The sequence below is a fragment of the Acanthochromis polyacanthus genome, chromosome 18 (genome assembly GCF_021347895.1).
Source record: "Acanthochromis polyacanthus isolate Apoly-LR-REF ecotype Palm Island chromosome 18, KAUST_Apoly_ChrSc, whole genome shotgun sequence".
Classification (NCBI taxonomy): domain Eukaryota; kingdom Metazoa; phylum Chordata; class Actinopteri; family Pomacentridae; genus Acanthochromis; species Acanthochromis polyacanthus.
Window position 1 is genome coordinate 12747550 of NC_067130.1, and position 22886 is coordinate 12770435.

Genomic DNA, 22886 nt, shown 5'->3' on the forward strand with positions numbered 1-22886 from the left:
AGGATTTTTTAGAAGATTTTCACTCATTTTTTGAAAATGTTTACAGGAATTTTCTTGCCAAATTTGGGGATTTGTTTTTTTTTTTTAATGAAACTTTTAAGGAATTATTGGAGTTTTCTTCCTGAAGGTTTTGCACATTTTCTGCTGAATTTCTTGATGTTTTTCAGACAAGGAAACAGTATTTTTGGTGCCTGCAAATGAGGACAACAGGAGGGCTAATGACAGAAGTGAATAATGGCTGAAACTTGTTGAGCACAGGTTCATGTTCAGTGTGGGGGTTCATGAGCATACATTCTGTCAAACATGTAATCGTTCTAGAACAGCACGTTAGAAGTTCTGTTTCTTGCCTTCAGCGAATTTGTTCTCCAGTTCCGTGTTGCCGATGGCTTTGGCTGCAGAACACATTTGTCTCAGTACTTCCTCCAGACGGCGCATGCAGCGGATGATGCTTCCTACACAAGACAAGACATAAATGCAGCCTGTTGAAGTGTTTTTGCATACACAGATCGATAAAACAGAATTTACTGCGATAATCCAGCATTAATTCGCTGAAAGCTTATAGCAAAACATCTTGGAGGCATTTGAATGTTCTCTGTGTCCTGAACAGAAGAAACAGCTCTGCCAAGTTTTTCTTGGTCTCCATCAAGCAAATGAGCAACAGGCAAATCACAGGATGTATGAAGTACAGGCATCAAGTTATTTATGGTGCTGAGATCATAAAATTGCAAAACTCAAAGAGTTATCAGGATTAAAATCTTATCAGTGCAAGAGGAAAATCACAACACTCCGTTCCTTCAAATACACAAAAAACATCTTGGGTTATTAATGGTAAAATGCAGAGAAAAAGAGAACATTAATCATTAATATTATCAATTCCAGATCACAGAACACTGATTAAAAACTTCATTAAACTTAAAAATCCAATCCTACAAAGGGAACCGTTTCAAGTTTATACTATATTATTCTATTTACGTGTAAAAGTATTTGCAACTTTCTAATCTCTCCTAAATCTGATTTATATATGACAAAAAAAAGTTAAAATATCAGTTTAATCATCAACTAACATCTGGTGAAAGCTTTCCAATTGTAGTTCTCATTAAAACTTTTTACAGTGGAATGTTGAGAAAACAGAATCAAAATGTTTCCTGATAAAGCAGCAGCTTGTCTCTATGTATGATCTAATAAATGAAGAACCCGTAGACTTGTAATGTTTTCTGGCAGATGTAATCCAGAGTGGACTCTCGACATTTATCTTGCTGCTGACCTAAATATTTCAGACATGCACACACTGTCTTTCAGTGAAACTCAACATTACAACTCACTTCTCAAAGGATAAGAAGTTTTTGAATGTATTTTACCACCTGTAATCATTTCTGTTCAAACTGTCCATTAAAACACGAGTTTCTGAAATATTTTCACAATAAACTACACAAGAAACACAAAACCCACATTCGTCCTTCCAGGTAAACACTAAAAAAGCAAGGAGAGGATTCGTAGTGAAAACACAGCAGCCTGTGAACTTCAGGTTCACTCCAAACAGCTCCGTCACATCAGACACTGAGAACTGTTTTGTTCACCATCAGTTAGATTGAAATATTTTAGTGGTCAGTATCAACATTCCAGAATCCTAAAAGCATCAACTGTAACCTTCTAAATCATCTTCATGAAAACCATCCCAACAGGATGTTTCCTGTGAAAAATGTCTTAGGAGGAAAATGCAGACCGTGTATTCATCTGATGAAATCATCCAATTCCAAATTTGCGCAACCAGAATTATTTTGGAAGTTTCTCTCTCTGTCGCCAAAACACCCTGAATCCTCCCTCAAGTTTCCCAACTAGAATCACTTCCTTGTTACAGTGGCTTCAGATGTTTTACAGCTGAGGACGGCTGCTGGCACTCAGAGACCAAAACTATCAGGAGAATGATGGACTGGGAATCAAACCGCACACAGAAAATCAGTTTGTGAACCTCCAAGTGGCTCCATAAAGTGAGACAGTGGAGAAACCAAAGGTGAACTGGACTTTTAAAGGCCATGATGCACCCTGGTACAGATAGAACTGTTTAGATTCTTTACATTGTACGAAGCAACTATAAGAACAAAATAGTAACTGATTTGTAAAACTGTCTAAGTGGAGCTGGTATTAGGTGCTTTATGTATTTCTGGGTTTTAGTCCAGATCACTCTGAGCGGTCATGAGATGATTATTGAGATAAAAGAAGAAGAAAACTCTTCTACTAAACTCTGCGTCTAAACACTAACTTGTGAACAAGAAGCCCCAAATGTACAAGACTTTCTGGAAATTGGTTACGAACTACAAAGTTTGGGAATAAGCACTTTAAAATCAACATTTTATTAACTAATTCAGACTTTTAGTGGTAAATATGAAAAGTTAAAGTCCAGCTGTCTTTTAAACTCTACCTGAAATGTAACGAGGTTAAGCATTAACCCTCGTGTCGTCCTGCAGGTCAAAACTGACCCGTTTTAAAGTTTGAAAATGTGGAAAAAAATAGATTTTCACAGTGAAACTTCTCATGTCCACATTTTTAAGAAATTTTTAAACATTTTTTGCTGGGAAAAAAAGGAAATGTTAAAAATCGAGTGAAAGAAAATATTAGAAGTTTTACTGATATACACACGTGGACAAAATTGTTGGTACCCCTCAGTTAAAGAAGGAAAAACTCACAATTCTCACTGAAATCACTTGAAACTCACAAAAGTAACAATAAATAAAAATTTATTGAAAATTAAATAATCAAAAACAGCCATCACTTTTGAATTGTTGATTAACATAATTATTTAAAAAAACAAACTAATGAAACAGGCCTGGACAAAAATGATGGTACCTCTATAAAAGATTGAAAACTATTTGACCAGAGTGACATGATTAACTCAGGTGTGCCATTTAATTGACATCACAGGTGTTTCCAAACTCATAATCAGTCAGTCTGCCTATTTAAAGGGAGACAAGTAGTCACCCTGCTGTTTGGTGAAAAGGTGTGTACCACACTGAACATGGACAACAGAAAGCGAAGGAGAGAATTGTCCCAGGACATCCAAAAAAATAATAGACAAACATCTTAAAGGTAAAGGCTATAAGACCATCTCTAAACAGCTTGAAGTTCCTGTGACAACAGTGGCTCATATTATTCAGAAGTTCAAGACCCACGGGACAGTAGCCAACCTCCCTGGACGTGGCCGCAAGAGGAAAATTGATGACAAATTGAAGAGACGGATCGTTGGAATTGTATCCAAAGAGCCCAGAGCAACCTCCAAAGAAATTAAAGGTGAACTCCAAGGCCAAGGTACATCAGTGTCAGATCGCACCATTCGTCGTTGTTTGAGCCAAAGTGGACTTCATGGGAGACGACCAAGGAGGACACCACTGCTGAAAAAAACTCATAAAAAAGCCAGACTGGAATTTGCAAAAATGCATGTTGACAAGCCACAAAGCTTCTGGGAGAATGTCCTTTGGACAGATGAGACCAAACTGGAGCTTTTTGGTAAGGCACATCAACTCTATGTTCATAGACTCAAAAACCAAGCATACGAAGAAAAGAACACTGTCCCTACGGTGAAACATGGAGGAGGCTCAGTAATGTTTTGGGGCTGCTTTGCTGCATCTGGCACAGGGTGTCTTGAAAGTGTGCAAGGTACGATGAAATCTGAAGACTATCAAGGCATTCTGGAGAGAAATGTGCTGCCTAGTGTCAGAAAGCTTGGTCTCAGTCGCAGGTCATGGGTTTTCCAACAGGACAACGATCCAAAACACACAGCCAAAAACACCCAAGAATGGCTGAGAGAAAAGCGTTGGACTATTCTAAAGTGGCCTTCTATGAGCCCAGATCTGAATCCCATTGAACATATGTGGAAGGAGCTGAAACATGCCATTTGGAGAAGACACCCATCAAACCTGAGACAACTGGAGCTGTTTGCTCATGAGGAGTGGGCCAAAATACCTGTTGACAGCTGCAGAACGCTCATTGACAAATACAGAAATCGTTTAACTGCAGTGATTGCCTCAAAAGGTTGTGCAACAAAATATTAAGTTATGGGTACCATCATTTTTGTCCAGCCCTATTTCATTAGTTTGTTTTTTTAAATAATTATGTTAATCAACAATTCAAAAGTGATGGCTGATTTTGATTATTTAATTTTCAATAAATTTTTATTTATTGTTACTTTTGTGAGTTTCAAGTGATTTCAGTGAGAATTGTGGGTTTTTCCTTCTTTAACTGAGGGGTACCAACAATTTTGTCCACGTGTGTATATATATGTAGTCACTTTAGATATTTTTTTGGATTATTTTTACTCATTTTTTAAAATATTTACAGGAATTTTCTTGCCAAATTCAGGGGATTTTGTTTTAAAATAAATTGACTTAAAATTGGAATTTTCTTCCTGAAGGTTTTGCAAATTTTCAGAAATTTGGGGAATTTTTTGATGAATTTTTGGATTTTTTGTCAGGCAAGAAACAATATATTTCAGTGCCCATAAATGAGGACAACAGGAGGGTTAAACAGCATAAGGTGGAAATACTCAAGCACAGGTACCTAAAATTATACAGCATTTGAGCAAATATGCTTTTTCCATCACCATTAGGAGAAATTATTTGTTATATTTTTAGGATTCTTCTGAAAACCTTCATAATCTAATGGCCCACCAAGATCCTACAGAAAGTTCTGTGGTGTCTGCTGGATATTAACATCAGTACTGATCAATAAAATGACCTTCAAAGACGTCGGTCATCTTGCAGATCTGAGCGAACGTGGCTCCATTAGCCCAGGCGAAGATCACGTCCATCAGATGGGGTTTGAACTGGTTCAGATACGTCTCCTCGTCCACCTCCAGCTTGGCGTCTGCAGACACTTTAGCGATGCGCTTTGCACATTCCTGAACACAACAACAGCAGCAGCAGTGTTCACATTTTCCCCAAACTCCACCGTTAAACCAGCAGATACAACCTCTGCTTCCTGCCGTCTCACCTGCATCTGTCTCAGCGGTGCAGCTAGTTGTTCTGTTAGCTTTGGCATCTCACTGGCCTGGAGGGGAAACAACAGAAGCAGAATTCAGTTCAGTTTCCACCAAAGAACCCGTTCTTAATGCCTCTGAGAGAAACTGATCAAATCCTCCCTAAGCACAACTACAATCCTGCTGCTCTGATGTGTTTATGAGCATTAAACGTGGAGAATGAGGCATCTGCTGCTTCAGACAGTCACACATTGATTCTGCTGGAACAACTACTGGTTTTATTACTGCAGTTTGATTTTTAATCTCTGAAAGTTATCTGCAGCACTTTTAGCTGCCAGCCGTTTTAGATTTCAGCTTCCCAGTACAACAAAAGCAACACTTTATTGATAAATGCTTTCACAGCTTTGATTTTCCCCTCAGCAGGTTCATTATGGGCCCTGAAAGGAATCACTCTCGTCCAGAGTCAGAAGAAAAGATGGACGCCACTCTCCTATCTTTCCAGTATTAAGCTGCAGGTGGCTTAGCAAACAAAAAGCTTCTACTTCACATTTAACAGTCACACATGACGTCGATCCTCATGTCAGCACTTTTTTCTTTAAAAACTGAAAATCTTTTATTGCACTGGTGCATTTCTTTCAAAACCAACTGAAATCAGATGTAGTCTTCTCTTGCTGCCGTCTAAAATACAGTCCCAACAGGTTTTGTATCGTATAAAGAAAGACAAACATGAGGAAACACCTGTAATTCTTTTTTTTGCCTCAGATAAAAACTAGAGGGGTGTTCATGTTGAATAAACAAGTTGCTGGTAGAAGTCAAACAGACCTGCTCTGTGGCTGTACATCCTAAACATACTGAATGCTGTTAACAATGATAAAAAGAGCCAGGACCACAGCAGCATCGAACGGAACCCCAGAACACTTACAGCTACGTTTATATATACAAGTTAATGTGTAAGATTAGAGGCATGTTAACATCAGAGGGTAAATTGAACTAAACAGCCAACATTTACTGCTGTTCAGAGACGGAGACTCTCAGGTTACATAGCACCTTTTGTCTGACCGCCTGCTCTGTCTGGGATAGAACAGAAAGATTACAGCTTCCTGCAGGATCTGATGGCTGAATTCACATTTCCTTCTATGCTGACGGATAACTTAGTGTTATGTTGAAGCAGACATACAGCACCAGCCAAAAGTTTGGACACACCTTCTCATTCAATGGTTTTTGTTTAATTATTTTAGACATTGTAGATTAATGCTGAACACAACACTATAAAAGAACACATATGGAATTATGGTAAATTAATCTTCTACAATGTAGGAAATAATACAGGGTCGAATTGAGGACTTGGGATGGAATACATGTTGCATACATTTTTATTAAAAGTTAAAAAAAAAACTAATGTTTTTATGTTCATTTTGGTCATGTCTGTACAAATTCCAAAATTATTTATTATTATGGAAACAATCACTTAGAAATAAAAAATGCTGGATTTTATTAAAATGTCAACTAAAGAACCATGTGAATTTAACAACGACCACCTTCTAATTAGATAAACATAATAAAATGAGTTTATTCAAAAACTGTTTGGATTGTGTTCTTTTTATTAAGTTGAGATAATCATGACAGATGTCTATTTTTTTGGCAATATATCTAATTTTATATGGAAAATAACTGTAATTGTATGTGTCTGAGAAATCACTTTCACCTAAGTTACCGATTACAAAAACACCTCTCAAGGAAGTGTGTTAATTCCAGATCACATGACCTGCTCCACATGATGTCATTTCCTCCTGAAGAAAACACTGAAAGACTCCAAGGCTTTCTGAGTTATTTAATATAAAGTAATGTGTGAGTCAAGTGTAGATTTATCACATGTCAACAGGTTTACTACAATATCTTTATAAATAACTTTAAATTTCAATTTTACTCCGTTGTATATATAATATTTTAGAATAATCTTTCTGTAAAAATGCCATGTAGTGTTTGGTTGAATTTAGGAATGAAAACAGCAAAAAAATGTCAACTATGATACCAAAAGTCCCACAATTATATACTGACCCTACAAATAAATAAAAAGCACTGAATGAGAAGGCGTGTCCAAACTTCTGACTGGTAGTGTGTACATTATTTCCACTACGTCAACAGTCATTCCAGCATTACGTCTAATTAAAGCAGAACTGTGTCAATCAATGAAACGATTTCTTTCCTGACGGTTCCTGAAATGATTCACAGATGCTAACAGCTGACGGTAAACTAGCAGCAGCTGCGAATGCACACAGGTTTTATCTGGCAAACATGACAGCTGCTTGCCCTCGTTTCCTCTCTGACAGAGCGTTTCAGTAAGACCAGAAAGACTGAGAGACAGGACTGAGTTTGGTTCTCAGAGGAACCAGAGTGCAGAGCTGATGTGGAGCCAAAGAAAAGGTTTGTTAAAACATCTGATGCTGGATTGTCTCATTGGGAGAACAGGCTTCATTAGACAAGACAAACTCACACCAAACTCAAGTTTCTGTTTTGGTTGCAAAGCAGGAGAAGAGGCCAAGAATGCGAACGGAGTTTGAATGTGTGGGAATGAGAAGCGCTTGTTTATGTCAGTGTTCAAGAAGGGCTTAAAACTGTCTTGACGGAGAATTACAGGAATTATATGTGTTTGTGTGTGTTTGTTCGTACATTCTCCTGGAAGACAAAGCAGGACAGCAGGGCGGTGGCTTGTTCAACCGTCAGATCGTTGAAGAGACCGTTGAATATCATCTCTGTCAGCAGGAGTTCGTCAGCACTGGGAAGATTAATGCACAGAATTAATTATGTTTTATGACCAGAGACATTCCTTGTTCTATTATAATAGTAAGTGTGAATAACTGTGGTGTGGCCGTTGGAGTCACAGATGTAGCCTCTCAATCTAAACCACAGACTTCATGCTCACCAAATACAATCCATGCTCACCGTCTCATCAATACATTAAACCAGGCTGTAATCAGAAGTGGGCAAGACGCCGTAACTGTGGTGAAACCTCACTTGTAAATCCTCCAACAACACCGTAATAAAGAATTCCACTTCTGCCAAGAGATCTGCACCATTAAACTCAAAGATACAACAACAAGTTTAAGAGAGGGCCAGACGTCTTTCAATCAGCCGCTCCAATAACAAACAGGTTCCAGAAGAAGAAAAAACTGAGCAAAACCACAAGCGTCTGCTCCGTCAAGTTTTTTCTTTCCTCATATTAGGTATTGTTATCAGTCGGATTGACAAGCATGTTTTCTTTTAAAAATGACAAATCTAAAAGAGAAATAAATCAGAGCCCAAACTAAAAACAAAGCTAATTATTGGAATTTAAACTGTTTGACAGTCTGTGAACACATCATGTGTGGTTACATTTAAGAGAATAACCCAAAATACATGTAAAATTTTGATGCTTCATCAAAAGTAAACTTCTATTTTTATTCTTCACAAAATTTTCCTACTGCTTAAAATCAACAATTTGCACCCGATACTATAAAAAAGGAAATCTCAGCAAAGGAGCAAAGAAACTGCTTGGAGTTCAGACGGTTAGGTTGTCAGGTTTCTATCACATTCTGAGCAGCGTGCCGACCAGACAGCGCTAATACCAAAGAGGGGTTAAATTATGCTGTGTATCTTGTATAGTTTAGTATGTTTCTTGACTAAATTTCCAATATTGCATAATTATTATTATGATTTAAGAAAAAAATATAAACATTTCTTCTGATCAACTCAGACGAAAGGTTAGTGGATTTTGATCATTTTACACCACGAGCTCAAGCAGAGTTGTGTGAAGACACTGATTGCTCCACACAGCAGTTCCATATTCACACTGTGGTGGTCAGTGAATGAAAAACTTTCACACAGACCCGCTCCATCTGTTCTAGTAAGCGGCTGCATTCTATCTGCATTAAGTGTCCAACATAACTCAAAACCATTGATGTTCTACAGAGACAGCTGAGAAGACTTGTAAACCATTTTAGAAACCTGTGTGTGGTCCTTCCTGTCCTACCTGCTAATTTCACAGGCGACCCGCCCTTTCATCTCGATGACATCAGAGGGACTGGCAAAGCCGAGTCTTCGCAGAACTCTCTTTCTGCACTTCAGCTTGTCCATCTGCAAGACGGTCCGAGCTTTCTTCAGCTCCCGTTTGGCCGTTCGAACGTCGGTTGCGATCTAAAACACAACAATACACACAAGCTTAAAATAATACCATGAGACCTTGATCATATGCAACTCAGTGAAGCTCTTCCAAGATTTCTAGAAAAAAGTTTTGTAATTATTCAAAGCTGTGCGATAACACACAGCTGTTTTCGGCATGAGATAATTTGAAATAGCACATTAACTGTCAAAGTGATAGAGTGTAAATATAGATTGCAACAGATGTTCATCTGCCTGCTTATCTAGCACCAACAAAGTCCATTATCCCCTTTAACCTTCACCCCTCATTACAACACACCTGTGAGTCAAGGAGGCAAACATCTCACAACACAGCTCATTAATCAAAGCAAGAAACTCAAAATGATTGCTCATTTCTAGAACTGGGGGCCTACTTATGTGCTGGTAGAGAAATTATTATACATGCACATAAAAACTAGAAAACCAAGACATTCTGAGGCTTGTGTAATTAGGATCTCATGCTAAAAAATGGTTCTGTCAGCACTAAACCCAGGCTTCCAATGAATAGGGTTTTACAGCTTTGCATCACCTTCACTAACCACAGAGTATTAATGTAAGACATGACGAGTTCAGACAGCGCTATCTACTTTACTAAACAAATAAGGTAAGAACTACTGCTGCATCTGAAGAGATGAAACTACGGATTAGCAGCTGGGGGCTTCACAGGGATTGTAGAGCTGTTAATAGAAAAGCAAGTTCATCTCTACCAATCACACTTAAAAGTAATCCCATTTACGCTGTACTGCTGAGCCTGTGACTTCACTCAAAACCACAATGACATGTAAATATTTATGCAAATTGTCAAACACAGCTCGGTTTGTTTTTTCTCACACGGGTAAAGCCACTCTGGGTGTTTTGCATTCATCACAATAAGCCTCGTAACTGCCAGAGGATGAACTAAGAGAAGGTGAATTGAACTGAACAGTCTGAGTGAGTCTTCAGCTGAGCACAAACATGTAGCGTGTTCCTGATCAGAACAAATGTTGACCTTGTACACTGTCCTGTTGAGACAAGTTGTTTTCAACTCTAAAGGTTATCAGGAGTGTATGTTAGCTTTGCTTCACATTTTTGGTCTATGCGTCGCCAAACCTGTGTGTTGTAAAGTAAATCATGCACGTCAGTCTCACGGTTAGTCCTCTGCTTTGGTCCTCACAGAAATATCCCCCCTTCAAAGTGGACATTTTCACTAAATGTCTCAACAACTGTTTAATGGTTATTCGATAAACATGATGCTGTGCTAACGTTAGCATCACCTAGCTCAAATGGTACAGCATTTTAAAGCCCACAGCCTGCTGGCATATAGTTTTTTAAAGCAAGTGTAGTAAAACTGTTGTGTAGTTTCTAATTCAGGATATTATGGAGTGTTTAGTGGCTCTGTTCATGCTATTACACAGCTATAAAGCATTAACATAAGCGAGACCACAAAAAAGCTTTCTCTACGACTGTATATCAAGTCAAGTCGTTATTCTTTATATTTGTATACTTAAAGGCCCAAGATTGCCGTTACGAATTAAGCTAACACGCTAAAATACTGATGTCAAGACTCTACAGTTATTTATGGGGAGCAATTTCAATATTATGGATTAAAACCCTACAAAAATGATAAAAAAAAAAAAACAACTTTAACTGACCCTAATAAATGTTCAGGCAAACAGTCTTAAAATGTATGGAGATAAAGAAATAGTTCATCAAATATGTGATATATTTACATCTATCAGAAAGAATGTACAGTATTTTGTTAGTTGATTTTCTAAGAACTGTAATTATACTAATGTAAAATTAGCAGGCATTACGTTTTCTCCTCGCTGTGGAGTTTCCCTGGAGGATGGGTGGAACCACAGAGAGCGTTTATGCAAGACAGACTCTGTGAATGATTTGTTTCTCTACAACTGCTGGGGAGTGGTGCTGGCGCTTTGTGCTGCAACACAGTGGTTCAACAACACACTACATCAATACATGGTAAAATAAAAAGCTTCAACTTGTGACCTCTCTAGGAAGATCCCTGCTATCTGACCTGCTTTCTTTCTTCCTGTGTTTGTATGAGCATATATGGCCACAGCTGAACAGCAAAAGCCAATAAAAGGTCACTGATCGTTATCTAACAAAAGGTACTTAATGTCAAACACAAAGAATAAAAAGTTGTACCTATACGCCAGCTGTTGTTTAATGGTTATGGTTTGACATTTAACTTCTGCACATAAAATTCCTCACCAGAGCTTTCTTCTCGCAGAGAGAATAAACGGATTCCAGGTTGGGGTCACTGTGCAGAGGGTGGGAATACATGCGGTGCTCAAAGGCCTCCACCTTCTGAATAACTTTCTTCAGTGCAGGGTCTTTGATTCCCATGTCATCTATGGGGTCGAGTATGGGAACTCCATCTGGGAAACGTTTCTGCACCTCCTAAACACAAATGATAGGACAAAAAGAAAACGGATTTCGAGAATGATTTCTGTTGACAGCTTTAATATCTTTATTTCTCGATGGCTGCACGTTGTACCTGAATGGACTTAAGCATGAGCTGTCTGTTGTCAAATGGCCGCAGGTCTTTGGGGATGTAAAGACGAACTGAGCTGATGGAAGTGAGGAGATGGAGCATCACTGGAACCACCTGGACAGAACATGCTGGTTATTACCGTCACATTTGTGTATAGAATACGTACTTACATGTGAATTTGTGTTTGTTTTACCCACCTGCATCTCTCCAGTCTCTCCTGGAGCTGCAGGTTTAGCAGCCTCAGTCGCAGCGTCTTTTACGCTGTCCTTACTACAATGCAGCAAAACCTCCACCACGTACAGCGGCTCTGAGTCTGTAGTGGCCTGTATGGGAAAAGGACATTAGTCACATTTGTTAATGTATTCATGTAAAGGGAACATAAAGGGTTGAACTCACCTTCACATTAGCCTTCTTGCAAAAGTTTACTACAACTCCCCAGCCATAGTCAGCCTCTTCATTTTTTACCTGTGGCAACAAAACAAAGTCATTAGGTGATGTTCAAAAATCTCAAATTATTGAGAGACATGAAAGCATGTGAGGCTGTACCTTAACAAGCCGCCCAGGCTGCAAGAAGGGCAAGCAGTACTTGGGTTTGTGGATGAACTCTTGTATCTCTTTACCCAGTTTGGCCAGCTGCTGCCTGATTTTAAAGTAAGTGACCACGCTCTCTTCATTGGGAATCTCAATGTTGAGGTATTGCTCCTCTAGCTTCTTAATTTCTGTACAAAGAGATCAGCAGATTAACTGAAGAAAATTCAACCAGAACCCTCTAAACTGTAAAATCTGCCAGAAGTTTGAACGACGTGTGGCTTAAAAACATTTAAAACTTAAAAAACTAATTTTATCTGAGCCCAAAAATGTAAAAACAGAAATAACTGTCAGATTTTTAACCTTTCGATTGGTACTCAAACTACTCATCTGTGATGTACTGTTTGGTCAGGACACTTAAACAAATCTAAGCTTAAAACCATGATATTTCAGCAAATTAAATTTACTCCACGTCTCATTGAAAAAAATCTGCAGAAAAAAAAACATTTCCTCTTACCAAATTCTGCACTTCTCAGTGCAAATAGGAAGACATTAATGACTAAGCAGCAACCAACAGATAAGTGACAAAAAAATCAGGAACTTTTCAGCTGAACTGCAGAAAGACATACTTATATTTTTCCATAATTTTTTATTTATGGCATTCTAACTTTGTCATAAAGCAGAAAAATAATTGTTTGAGTTCTTTCTACTCCTAGTCATGAATGTGCTGAATCCACAGAAGAGTAGGACTTCAAACTGCAGTCAACTATGAGCCTACAGTGGCTAAAAATGTTCCAGGAGGAGAAAACACTGTGAAATTCAGCAGGTTAAACTAGTCAGCATCTTGACATGGAAATAATTCATAGCAAAAGCCTGACAGTGATCTTATATCTGGCAATACAACACACGTCAACACTGTGTTTATATCAAAAAGTTTGTTTACCATTGGTAAATAACAGAAAATAATGCTTCCAGATGTTGCAGTTTCTCTTTGATACTTAGTTTTTTTTCTCAAACACTTGGTATTCAGTCCAGAGATTGCTTTTCTGATTCAATCAGTTCTAGAGTTTGTCTACCACAGCAGAGGTACATATGGAAAACGCTTACTTTCCACTACACCAGGCAAAGCCCTGTAGTGTTGGAACTGGTAGAAAGACTTCTCCAGCATGTATTCTGGGTTGATCTCCTCCACACGCAGCAGGTTAAGCACCATGTTGTAGGTCAGGTGGAAAGCGCTGTTCAAAGGGTCTGCTGAGCCCTGGACAGAATGATTAAAAACATTGAAATAAAAAGCTTTTACTGTAGTAAAATACAGCTGTAATTAATCCTGTGTTTTGATAAAATGTCAGCATTTTACCAAAGGTGCCAAGAATGTATGAGGTCTAAGTAAATACAGGCTGAAGTCATTTTCCCCACTTAAAATACTGATTAAGATTTTGCAATCAGAACCTCTGAACCACAGATACTTGTTTGACAGCTTTCTCCAAGACTCCCTGGGAGTTAAGCGCCGTGCCAGAGCCAACAAGCAGTTTTACATTAACACAGCCTCTTTCAAAAGCTATGCAGCTACATATTTATAGCAGCAATGCTATAAATGTGTCAAATCAAAGACGAAACACCAAGACTCTCTGGCTTCTCTGTGACTGTGTGTTGTCAAGTTTTGACAAAGCACCAAATGGACTTATGATCCACAGAGAGAACAGCTTAAGAGTTCCTTCTTACAATTTCCATTCAGTCGTTCTCGTCAAGACCACAAGGGAAATATGTTTAGTTCACGGGATAGTGGGATTATTCCTGCAACAATATAACATGTAGACGGGAGTTTTGCAAAGATATGATCGAGGCTTTACAGCAGCCAGTTTCGCAATACCTTGAGTAGCTGTTTGCCCACCGCTGGACTCATCTTCTCGTCCACCATGAAAATAACAATTCCTCTGTCATCCATTCCTCTCCTCCCAGCACGGCCGGACATCTGGATGTATTCACCTGATGTAATCTAGACCACGTGCAAGTACACACAATATTAAGAAAAAACATGTTACAATACCAGTAATAGACATACCCTATTTGTTGTTTTGACCAAGACACAGCCTTTTCTACTGAGAAAACAAGCTAAAACCTAATCTTCAGCTAAAGGTGACAGAAATCCGTTTTGATAGCGTGCAAGTGCATATTTTCACAATTAGTGCCAAGCCAATTATTTGCATTGCTAACAGATATCTAGGTTCTGTGTAAACCAGTTTTCCATAAGCTCCTAAAGACTATTCCCTGCATCGCTAGCATATCTGCTAGCATTTGCGAAAAAAAAGCCAGATAAGATTATTATTTTGTGCTGAAACTGGAGCAGCTCTTGATTTGAAACACAGAGTGCTTCAGGAATGAGTCTCGTGTGTATTGAAGTGTGAGTGCCTGCGTGGAGCTTTGGCACCATTAGAGGCCCCAGATGTTACTGATGAACCTCTTGGAGGGTAGTCCCCCCCTCCTTCTCTCTCTTCAAGCCTGTGTGTGTGTTTTTGACTCTTGGAAATGTATGAAGATGAAGGGTGCTTCTAAGTGACAGCAGCTTCACACACAGCCCCCAGCTCTTATAAACAATACGTGGCTGTTTATGTGGCGATGCAAGCCGCACCGCCTGAAGACCTTATAAAGGCCTAAGAGCAGCACACTGTGGAACAACTACACACAGGACAGAGCTGCTTTAAAGAGACAGCACAGTTGGAGAGCTTTTCTGTTTTACTGGACACTCACTGAAGGTACAGCAAGTCGGCCTTCTTTTTCAGTGTTAAACTTTTTCAATGACGAATGCCTAATTTACATAAACTACACTATATCAGCTCATCTTCCAGCTTATGTGGAACCACAGCCACAGCAATGGAAACTGAAGTTCCAAAACATAGTGTGACAAGCAGATCCAAAATACTGTTGAGATCATTTCCTCTTCACAATATAATACAAGTAACAACAGTTGTCTGTGCGCACTTACAAAGCGGTGACTCTTGCCATCAAATTTCCGTGCGCTGGTAAAGAGCACAGTCCGAGCTGGCATGTTGATGCCCATGGCAAATGTTTCGGTGGCAAACAGTGCCTGGAAAGAAGATAAAAACATTAGAAGTCTCAACAGCAATCTCACCTCAATTTTCAGACCATTTAATTTTCAATTCAGCTTCCAATGTGCCCTGTAGAGTTTTCTTGTTAGCATTAAGTATGTAGTTTCTCACCAAAATGCCCTCTGTAGCCTGATAAAAGTGTTCAGTGTGTTACTACCCTTATAAAACATCTGGAATGGCAAAATTTTAAGTCCAAAAAGATTGTAGTGTGCTAAGGTGGTGAATTTTGAGATGCAATTAACAAATAACAATAGGGTCTCTTTAAGAAAAAGGTTTAAAATCTTCTCACAAAACTGGTTCAAAGTTCAATCTGCAGGCACTCACTCATATAGGAGCAGATACATGAGAAGAAATTGGTTTTCATTTTGACATGCAAGTCATTTTTATATTATAATCAAAAAAGCCAAACTATACTGAACAAGATTCAATTTGAAAAACAATAAAGGAGAAAAAATCAAAGGGGGGTGAATGTTTTTTGTAGGTACGGTATACTGTTACTCCAGCAAATGTCCTGTGTTCTAGTTTGAGTGCATTTCCTTGCCTCTGTGCACCTGCAAAACTTCTGCTCTCAGATTTGTGCTCTTGCGTTAACATCTGCATGAAACAACACTGTAGAATTTCATTTACAATAAAAAAAAGTCCTCTATAGTACAATGTGTGTTGAGGAGCATCTTCACATGAAGTTGTTGGTACCTTAAGCAGGCCTTCAGAGAAAAGGATCTCTATGGTCTCTTTCAGGATGGGCAGCAATCCCCCATGATGGATTCCGATCCCCCTCTTCAACAGTGGCAGCACATGCTCGACCTGAAGAACACCAAGAGGCCCATTAATGTTGAAATACTCAATTAGTAACAGTGTAAATTCACCAGTTTTGTTCAAAGGATCAGAGGCGTGTAGAGTGGAAAAGTAACCCCTGTAGTGGAAAAGAGCGCTGCATGCTTGTGCCATAGTGGTCTCCCCACTAACAGCTATTACCGCAAGACAGATGGTTTTCATAACGTGACGCAACACAGCAGGGCAAAATAACAGGAGCTCAGTGTTTAAGCCAATGTTGACATTATATGGGCAACCATTTACATTAAGGCTGGTTAGCTGTTTTTTCTTAGCAGAAGATGACTGAAGGAAATGGTGAGGTGTTTTTTTTTAGGTTTTACAAGGTGGCAATGTTGGGTTCAAAAACTGGACGGCTCTAAAAAGCATCACGAGTTGTGAGGAAACAAGAGTGAGAAAGCATGTGAGAAATACCAGGACTGATTACCTGAGGCAGTTTTTTGTCTTCGTCAGAAAGACAGTCCACTGCGTTGTTGAACACTTCTTCCACCAGACGTTTCTCGTCATCTGGAACAAACAGTGTGTTTCTTAACATCTTCTCATAGCTAATCAGACAGGGTTCGAAATATTAGCACAAAAGCCATTTCTTACATCTTCAACAGTTTTCCTTATGTGCAATTTGGTGTATTTTTTAAATGTTATTTCAAATGTAATTTATCTTGGCACATGTGGTTAATGCGGGACAATGGGGAGTTTAAGAAACTGCCTGTGGGGAAAACTTCAACCACCCGAGACTTGAGGGAGTCTGTTGACTAGATTTTATCTGATTTTGGAGCCATATGTTCCAACAAAACTGTCTCTTTCTTATGTAATTCTGTAGAAGTGTTTACAAATGTCTATAATGTTTAAACGATGACTGTGTTTTTCATCTCTGATTAAAGCTTAATTCTGAAAACAAACACTGACTGGAAAATGACTGACATACTTGTAACCAAACATTTATTATAATAAATAATAAATGAAAGTACTGACTATGCCACCGCCATCTGTGTCTTATTATTGTGCTAATTACACTACATTGTTTGCTGTCTCTGGGCATCTCTATCCAAGTGGAAACTGAGTCACAGGTCTTTCTTTATTCGTGAAACCATTCTGGGAAATTTTCCTTCTTATGTGCGAGTATTAGTCAGAGACTTGGAGTTCTACAGAGTCTGATGGCTCAGTATTTATTTGAAAGTCACAAGACTTCAGTACCAATGAGACTGGCTAAATAATAGACAAATAGACTGTTAGGTCAAAATGAAAACCCAAGCTAATTCCTTGGCTTCAGTAAACCAGCCTGACAAACAAAATGTTACACCAGCACTTTACATCATACATTACCCAGGGCAGGGTTATATAGAGCCAAAGGTCAATGTCTAACGATCCTTTAACAGCTCCCAAAGTTCTTCACACCTTAATGCATGAGAGCATGCTAACATCCACCGACCAGCCACAACATTACAACCACTGAGGTGACGTGAATGGCATTTATCATCTTGTTACAATTCAACAATGTTTGTGGAAACCTTAGGTCCTGACATTCATATGGATGCTACTTTGACTGATAACACCCTCCCATGGCAACAGCACTCCCCGATGGCAGCAGCCTCCTCCAGCAGTATATAAATTGCACCGCCACAACACAAAAACTGCTCAGGAATTGCCCAAGGAAAGCAGTCCAAGGCAATGACATGGCCCCCAAACTTGATGGTTCCTAGCCAAAAGGATTCACTGCCAACATCCAGAAAGCACAGGAGAACCCCTGACATCCTATGTCAATGTCTTGATGGGTCAGAGCTGTTTTAGAGGCGTGAGGTTGACCTACATAATATTAGGCAGATGATTTCAATACTGAATGAGAATGGTGTACACTTGTACTATTGTTAGAGCCTCACCAGTAGTGGGCCAAAAATGTCAGGTTTGAATCAAGTGAGGGAAAAGGCCCGAAAACACCAACCAATACAAATGTCTGAGGAACATGTAGGTGTCATGGTAATCTTCCTGTTTTATTTCGAGATTTGTTCTCTACAAGTGGAACATTTCTAACAGTAAAGGAAGTGTCAGAGGGTCAGTAGAGTATTGTGATTCACTGAACGACATATGATATACATATCCCTGTCAGCAAGGTCTAATAAAAGACGTAAGTGAGTTGCACTATCTGAAATGGGAGTCAGTGTTTTTGGAGTTTGACCCATACAATGGAAAAAAAAAACTCTATATCTCAGCCTGCGTTGCACCAACTTTGATTAATTTCTTTGAATCAAACCTGATGGCAATGTCACACTAAATTCATTTTCTTAAGTTACAAGAAGATTAACTTAGGGATCAACAAAACCTTTAGAATCATCCTTTGAGGAGCATCAATATGCAAACCTAATCCACAGTTCTGTGACCAGTAACTGCTGAAATATTTGGCCTTGAATGGAACTACTGGATGTCCAGACTCCATCAATCTCAGGCTCAGCCAGTAGTGGCAAAAACATCTGTAATGATATTGTACAGCCAAAAAGCAACTGCCGGAACGCTCAGGTCAACATGACAACACCACCAGTTGGATATATGCCCATCTGTCAGTCTTTGCAAGAAGCAGCCAAAACTTCTATTACGGGTCTGTTTGCTGTTAGTTGGTTTGCGTTTCGGCACCAGCTGGTCCCCTGACTCCAAGCACAGCCCTGCCACTCCAAACACGGCCAAGAAACTATGTGTCACAGCACACGGCAGGGAGGGAGAGAGGGGAGTATTTAAATAAAAAGAAAGTAAAATACATGGACAAAATGAAGACAGTGAAAACTAAAGATGTAGACGAGAGGGCAGGGGGTGGAGAGTAGCTGTTTGGGAAAGAGAGAAACCAGAGGAGCCACGTGGCTCCATCCTCTCATCAGTACCCACCTACACACACACACAAACAGAGGAACCTGTGTACATACACAATGTTAAACAATGTGGCTTCTCAACTATTTGCTAGAAGGCTGGTTCCTACGAGTTTGTAAATGACGGACAAAAAGAGAGAAGACAAACGACTGATGCTTTTATACAGTGTAAATTTAGGTTTGTGTCAGTGGTCATTTCATGTCATTATTTTGGCAGAATTTGTTATGCAGTTTTCCTGAGGTTCTAAAAAAAATCCCATGAGAAGTGAAAGCTTCTTTGTTTAAATACTGGATAACGTCAATGCAATACTTTAAAAATCTTTACAAATCTGATTACGTTCCTCGACCAAGTGAAATTTTCTTCAGCCTAATGAAATTATCTGACTATAACTGTTGGATATAATCTGCACAATTTTCTGAGAAAGCTAGCTTGCTCAAGAAAATTCTCAAAACACATGAAACTCTTGGACATAAGCAATTACCTTTGGCAGAGTTTCTCCTTTTTTGCAATATTGATAAAAATTGGCAGCCTGTACAAAATAAAGGCCTTCAGTGCTGGAAGAGCTTACTTTTAAAACAAACCTTCTCATTTATAATAATGTCACAATGCAGAAAAAACAAACCAAAAGGAGGGAGAAATATGTTTCCCAAGGAAGACTACATAATCATGGTTTAGTTCCCTGAAAAAAGCCCGAAGCAGGTGGACATGAGCCAAGTTCAGTCTCATGCTGGATTATCTCCAAACATGCAGAGATGTGTCCTCATGAACCCAATCTTCCACTTATCCACTGGAGCAAACAGCAGGACCAACTGTGCAGTCACAAAAGCCATGTTCATGGTGGAGAGGATTCATTCAGCTCAGCCTGCCAACAATTTAGCATTTTGGTGGGCGGTTTTGCCTGCCTAATTTCAAATCCCTCCATAACGCTCTCAGCCATTTGTCACAAAAATGTGTTTATGACATTTCACAAACTGCTCACCAGCTCTAGGCCTAATTAAAAATATGCTCCTGCTGCTGGACTCAAAGTAGCTTCATAGTAGCTAATAAGAGGTGCAATAATTCAAGCTCCTATCTAATCACTTACTGAATACTAAGGCTGCAGGGTTGTATCAATATGATAATCACAATTACTCTAATTTATACTGAGATCACAATTATTCATTGATTTTAGATTAAAAAACATTTCACTACAAAATTTGAAATTTGAATAAACAGCACTGCTTTCACTTCCATATTGTGTTACACAAGGTCTGTTGTGTAGGACTAGCTGTTGATGTCCGTTCCACTATGCAAGAAGGGATATTAACATCTAGTTCTACACAACAGATCTTGTGTAACATTTGTGTTAATGCACAAAACATTGCATCAAAATAAACATAACCTGAAATGAGTGCATCTGAATTTGCTCATCTGCTCTTTGATAGACACTGCAATTTACTAGTATTCCCTAAACACCTCACATAAGATGTGGGTTAGGCAGCTGTACACACAGACGTCTTCACTCTGTTACTGCAGTACAGCATCTCAGACAGACTAAAAACCCACAAAGTAAAATAAGGTATTCTTATGTCTCATTTTCCCAAGTTGAAACCAAGTGATTTCATCTACACCTTTATTCTTTCAAGTAAAGTTTTCTAGATGTGAAGTTTTCTATTTAAATGACAATAACACATTCAATCATACTCATTTATTGGTAGGTGACTAATATACAATGAATTGTGCAGCTCTGCTTACTACTAATTTCTTCTGTTGGGACACAAGAACCTTTCACTGATGTCATAGCAGACGTGCTGGAATGCAATCAATATAACAAAATTTCAGTAATCAAAAGAATTAAAACACACAAAACTATTTAGACTTGCCCATATTAGTTGGCATAACGGATAGCGTTGATGTTAAAAAGTTGTCAGTATCAATATTTTCAACCAGCACATGGCTTTTAGTTTAATCCTTTATAACAAATGTTTTTCAGCAGCATCACCATGAAACTGCTGCTTCATGATGTCAGTTGTTTTGACTCCAGTCGTTGGTCAGCTGCAGTCATCGCTATAGTTTCAGACAATCGTGGCGACAGAAAAGTCTAACTTGGTTAAGAACTTTTTTTTTTTCCAAAGGCTACAAAACTGGAGGAATATTTAAAATGATCACAGAATGCAAAGTTGACACCTAAAGAAAAATTAACTTAAATGAAATAGTCATTTTGCCTTTATTAGAGGACAATTATTTGTTTACATGAATTGACTCATCAATGAAATAGTCAATTAATCAAAATGCATTTGTTGTGGGCAGACCTTAAACTATTTTACTGTTATTACATTTAAAAGATTAGTTGTGCTTACAAACAATTTGTACTTGCTACTTATGCACATTACATTCAATAAATGTAATTCTACTGTAAAACCGCAGTATATATGCTTGGTAAATACAGATATATGCGATTTTATTATATTTCGAGCCTATTTTACTCACAGTTTGAATTCACTTGGCTTCTCATGACGACTGACAAGTGATCTCATGCCAAAAACATCACTTGCATTTGATCTACTGTTTCAGCGTCTAAAACTACTAGCACTATTGTCTATATCTGCTCAACCTGAACATGTGCTTGTTGGACTGTTACAAAGTTCAAACAACTTGACCTGATGAATGACTACCCATGTTGCCATTCTCACCAGAGGGACGGACCAAATATAGCTTTGTAGAGAAAATAATTACAAACACGCACACACACGCATGCAGAATTACAACAAGTTCACTTACCCGTGTTAAAGTCTAGTTTGGCCACCTGCAGAGCGTAGGCCTCACACTCTTTCTTGCTGAAGCTGAAAATGATGACAGGCTGGAAGTTCCTCTCCATGATCATCTTCACTATCTTGAACACACTGGATGGACCTAATGGAAAAACAGAAACATATATTCTAATGTGATTTACTGACTTTGAAGACATTTTGAATACTGGCATGCACAGTCACAAACCTTTGGTGCCTCCTTTCCGTCCTCTTGGGTCCCACTTGCCACCTCCACTGCTGCCCCCAGAATCCCCGGAGTCTCTCAGCACCTGCATAGCTGTGTTGAAATTGTCTTCTCTGAAGTCTCCCTAAAGTAAAGCACAAGCACACACAGATGTTACAAATGATTCATATCATGTAATGACTGGCATTAAGTCTAATAGGAGAATTATCAGTTTAAAAATAGTGTCTGATTACTCGTCACTGAACGATTAGTTCTGATAGACATTTGAGTGTAGAGTTCAGATGTTCTTACGTTCTCATCAACCACCAGGTGGAGTCCATCGCCCCCTGCTGGAAAGATGTAGTGTTGCAGTGGAGTGGGGCGGTAGTCTGTGTAGACGACATGGCACGGCTGCAGGGAAATAAAATGACAAACACAAAGAAATGTTAGCCTAATTACCTCACAGAAATAAACAGCTAAACATCACATTACAAACAGAGGGATGATGCAGCATAATCTTTATAAATTTATAAGGTAGTGCAACATCATACCTGTTTATGTAAGTGGCAAATCCACTCAGCAAACTGTTTGGCATTGGGGATGGTGGCTGACAGGAAGACGTAATGCACATTGTCTGGAAGAAGAATGATTGTTTCCTCCCACACCACACCACGCTCTGAAATACACAGAAAGCAACGAGACATTAGACTAACAGCAACCTACAATTGATCTTTCCTCACATGAATGTTTCAAGCCAGATTCAAGGCTTCCAGATCTGCTCAGTTTGTGGGCAAATTTCATTTTAAAAAGTGTCCCCCAAGAATGAAAAGAAGGCTGTCACAGTGCAAGCCTTCACATATTACTTTCAGAAATCAGAAGACAGAAAGATAACATAGCACAAAGGGTCTTCCATTACAGCAATGTAGTACTGTGTCAGAAACAAAGAAGGGGATGTTTTTTTAAGTTATTTTTTCTG

General features: G+C 38.8%; 1 protein-coding gene across 1 annotated transcript in view; it reads right to left on the bottom strand.

Annotated features, from left to right (window-relative positions):
• The window catches only part of mtrex (Mtr4 exosome RNA helicase), a 28123-nt gene that overhangs the window by 678 nt on the left and 4559 nt on the right, over nucleotides 1-22886 (bottom strand). Inside the window, exons 8-26 of the mRNA XM_022208557.2 lie at nucleotides 22462-22586; nucleotides 22223-22321; nucleotides 21935-22055; nucleotides 21719-21850; nucleotides 16533-16612; nucleotides 15968-16078; nucleotides 15151-15252; nucleotides 14038-14163; nucleotides 13275-13425; nucleotides 12186-12358; nucleotides 12036-12104; nucleotides 11837-11962; nucleotides 11643-11753; nucleotides 11357-11545; nucleotides 8979-9142; nucleotides 7640-7745; nucleotides 4984-5040; nucleotides 4729-4891; nucleotides 348-452 (exon numbers count right to left, since the gene is read on the bottom strand). Of these exons, the coding sequence (XP_022064249.1) occupies nucleotides 348-452; nucleotides 4729-4891; nucleotides 4984-5040; nucleotides 7640-7745; nucleotides 8979-9142; nucleotides 11357-11545; nucleotides 11643-11753; nucleotides 11837-11962; nucleotides 12036-12104; nucleotides 12186-12358; nucleotides 13275-13425; nucleotides 14038-14163; nucleotides 15151-15252; nucleotides 15968-16078; nucleotides 16533-16612; nucleotides 21719-21850; nucleotides 21935-22055; nucleotides 22223-22321; nucleotides 22462-22586 (2310 nt within the window). The remainder of the gene's footprint in view (nucleotides 1-347; nucleotides 453-4728; nucleotides 4892-4983; nucleotides 5041-7639; nucleotides 7746-8978; nucleotides 9143-11356; nucleotides 11546-11642; nucleotides 11754-11836; nucleotides 11963-12035; nucleotides 12105-12185; nucleotides 12359-13274; nucleotides 13426-14037; nucleotides 14164-15150; nucleotides 15253-15967; nucleotides 16079-16532; nucleotides 16613-21718; nucleotides 21851-21934; nucleotides 22056-22222; nucleotides 22322-22461; nucleotides 22587-22886) is intronic.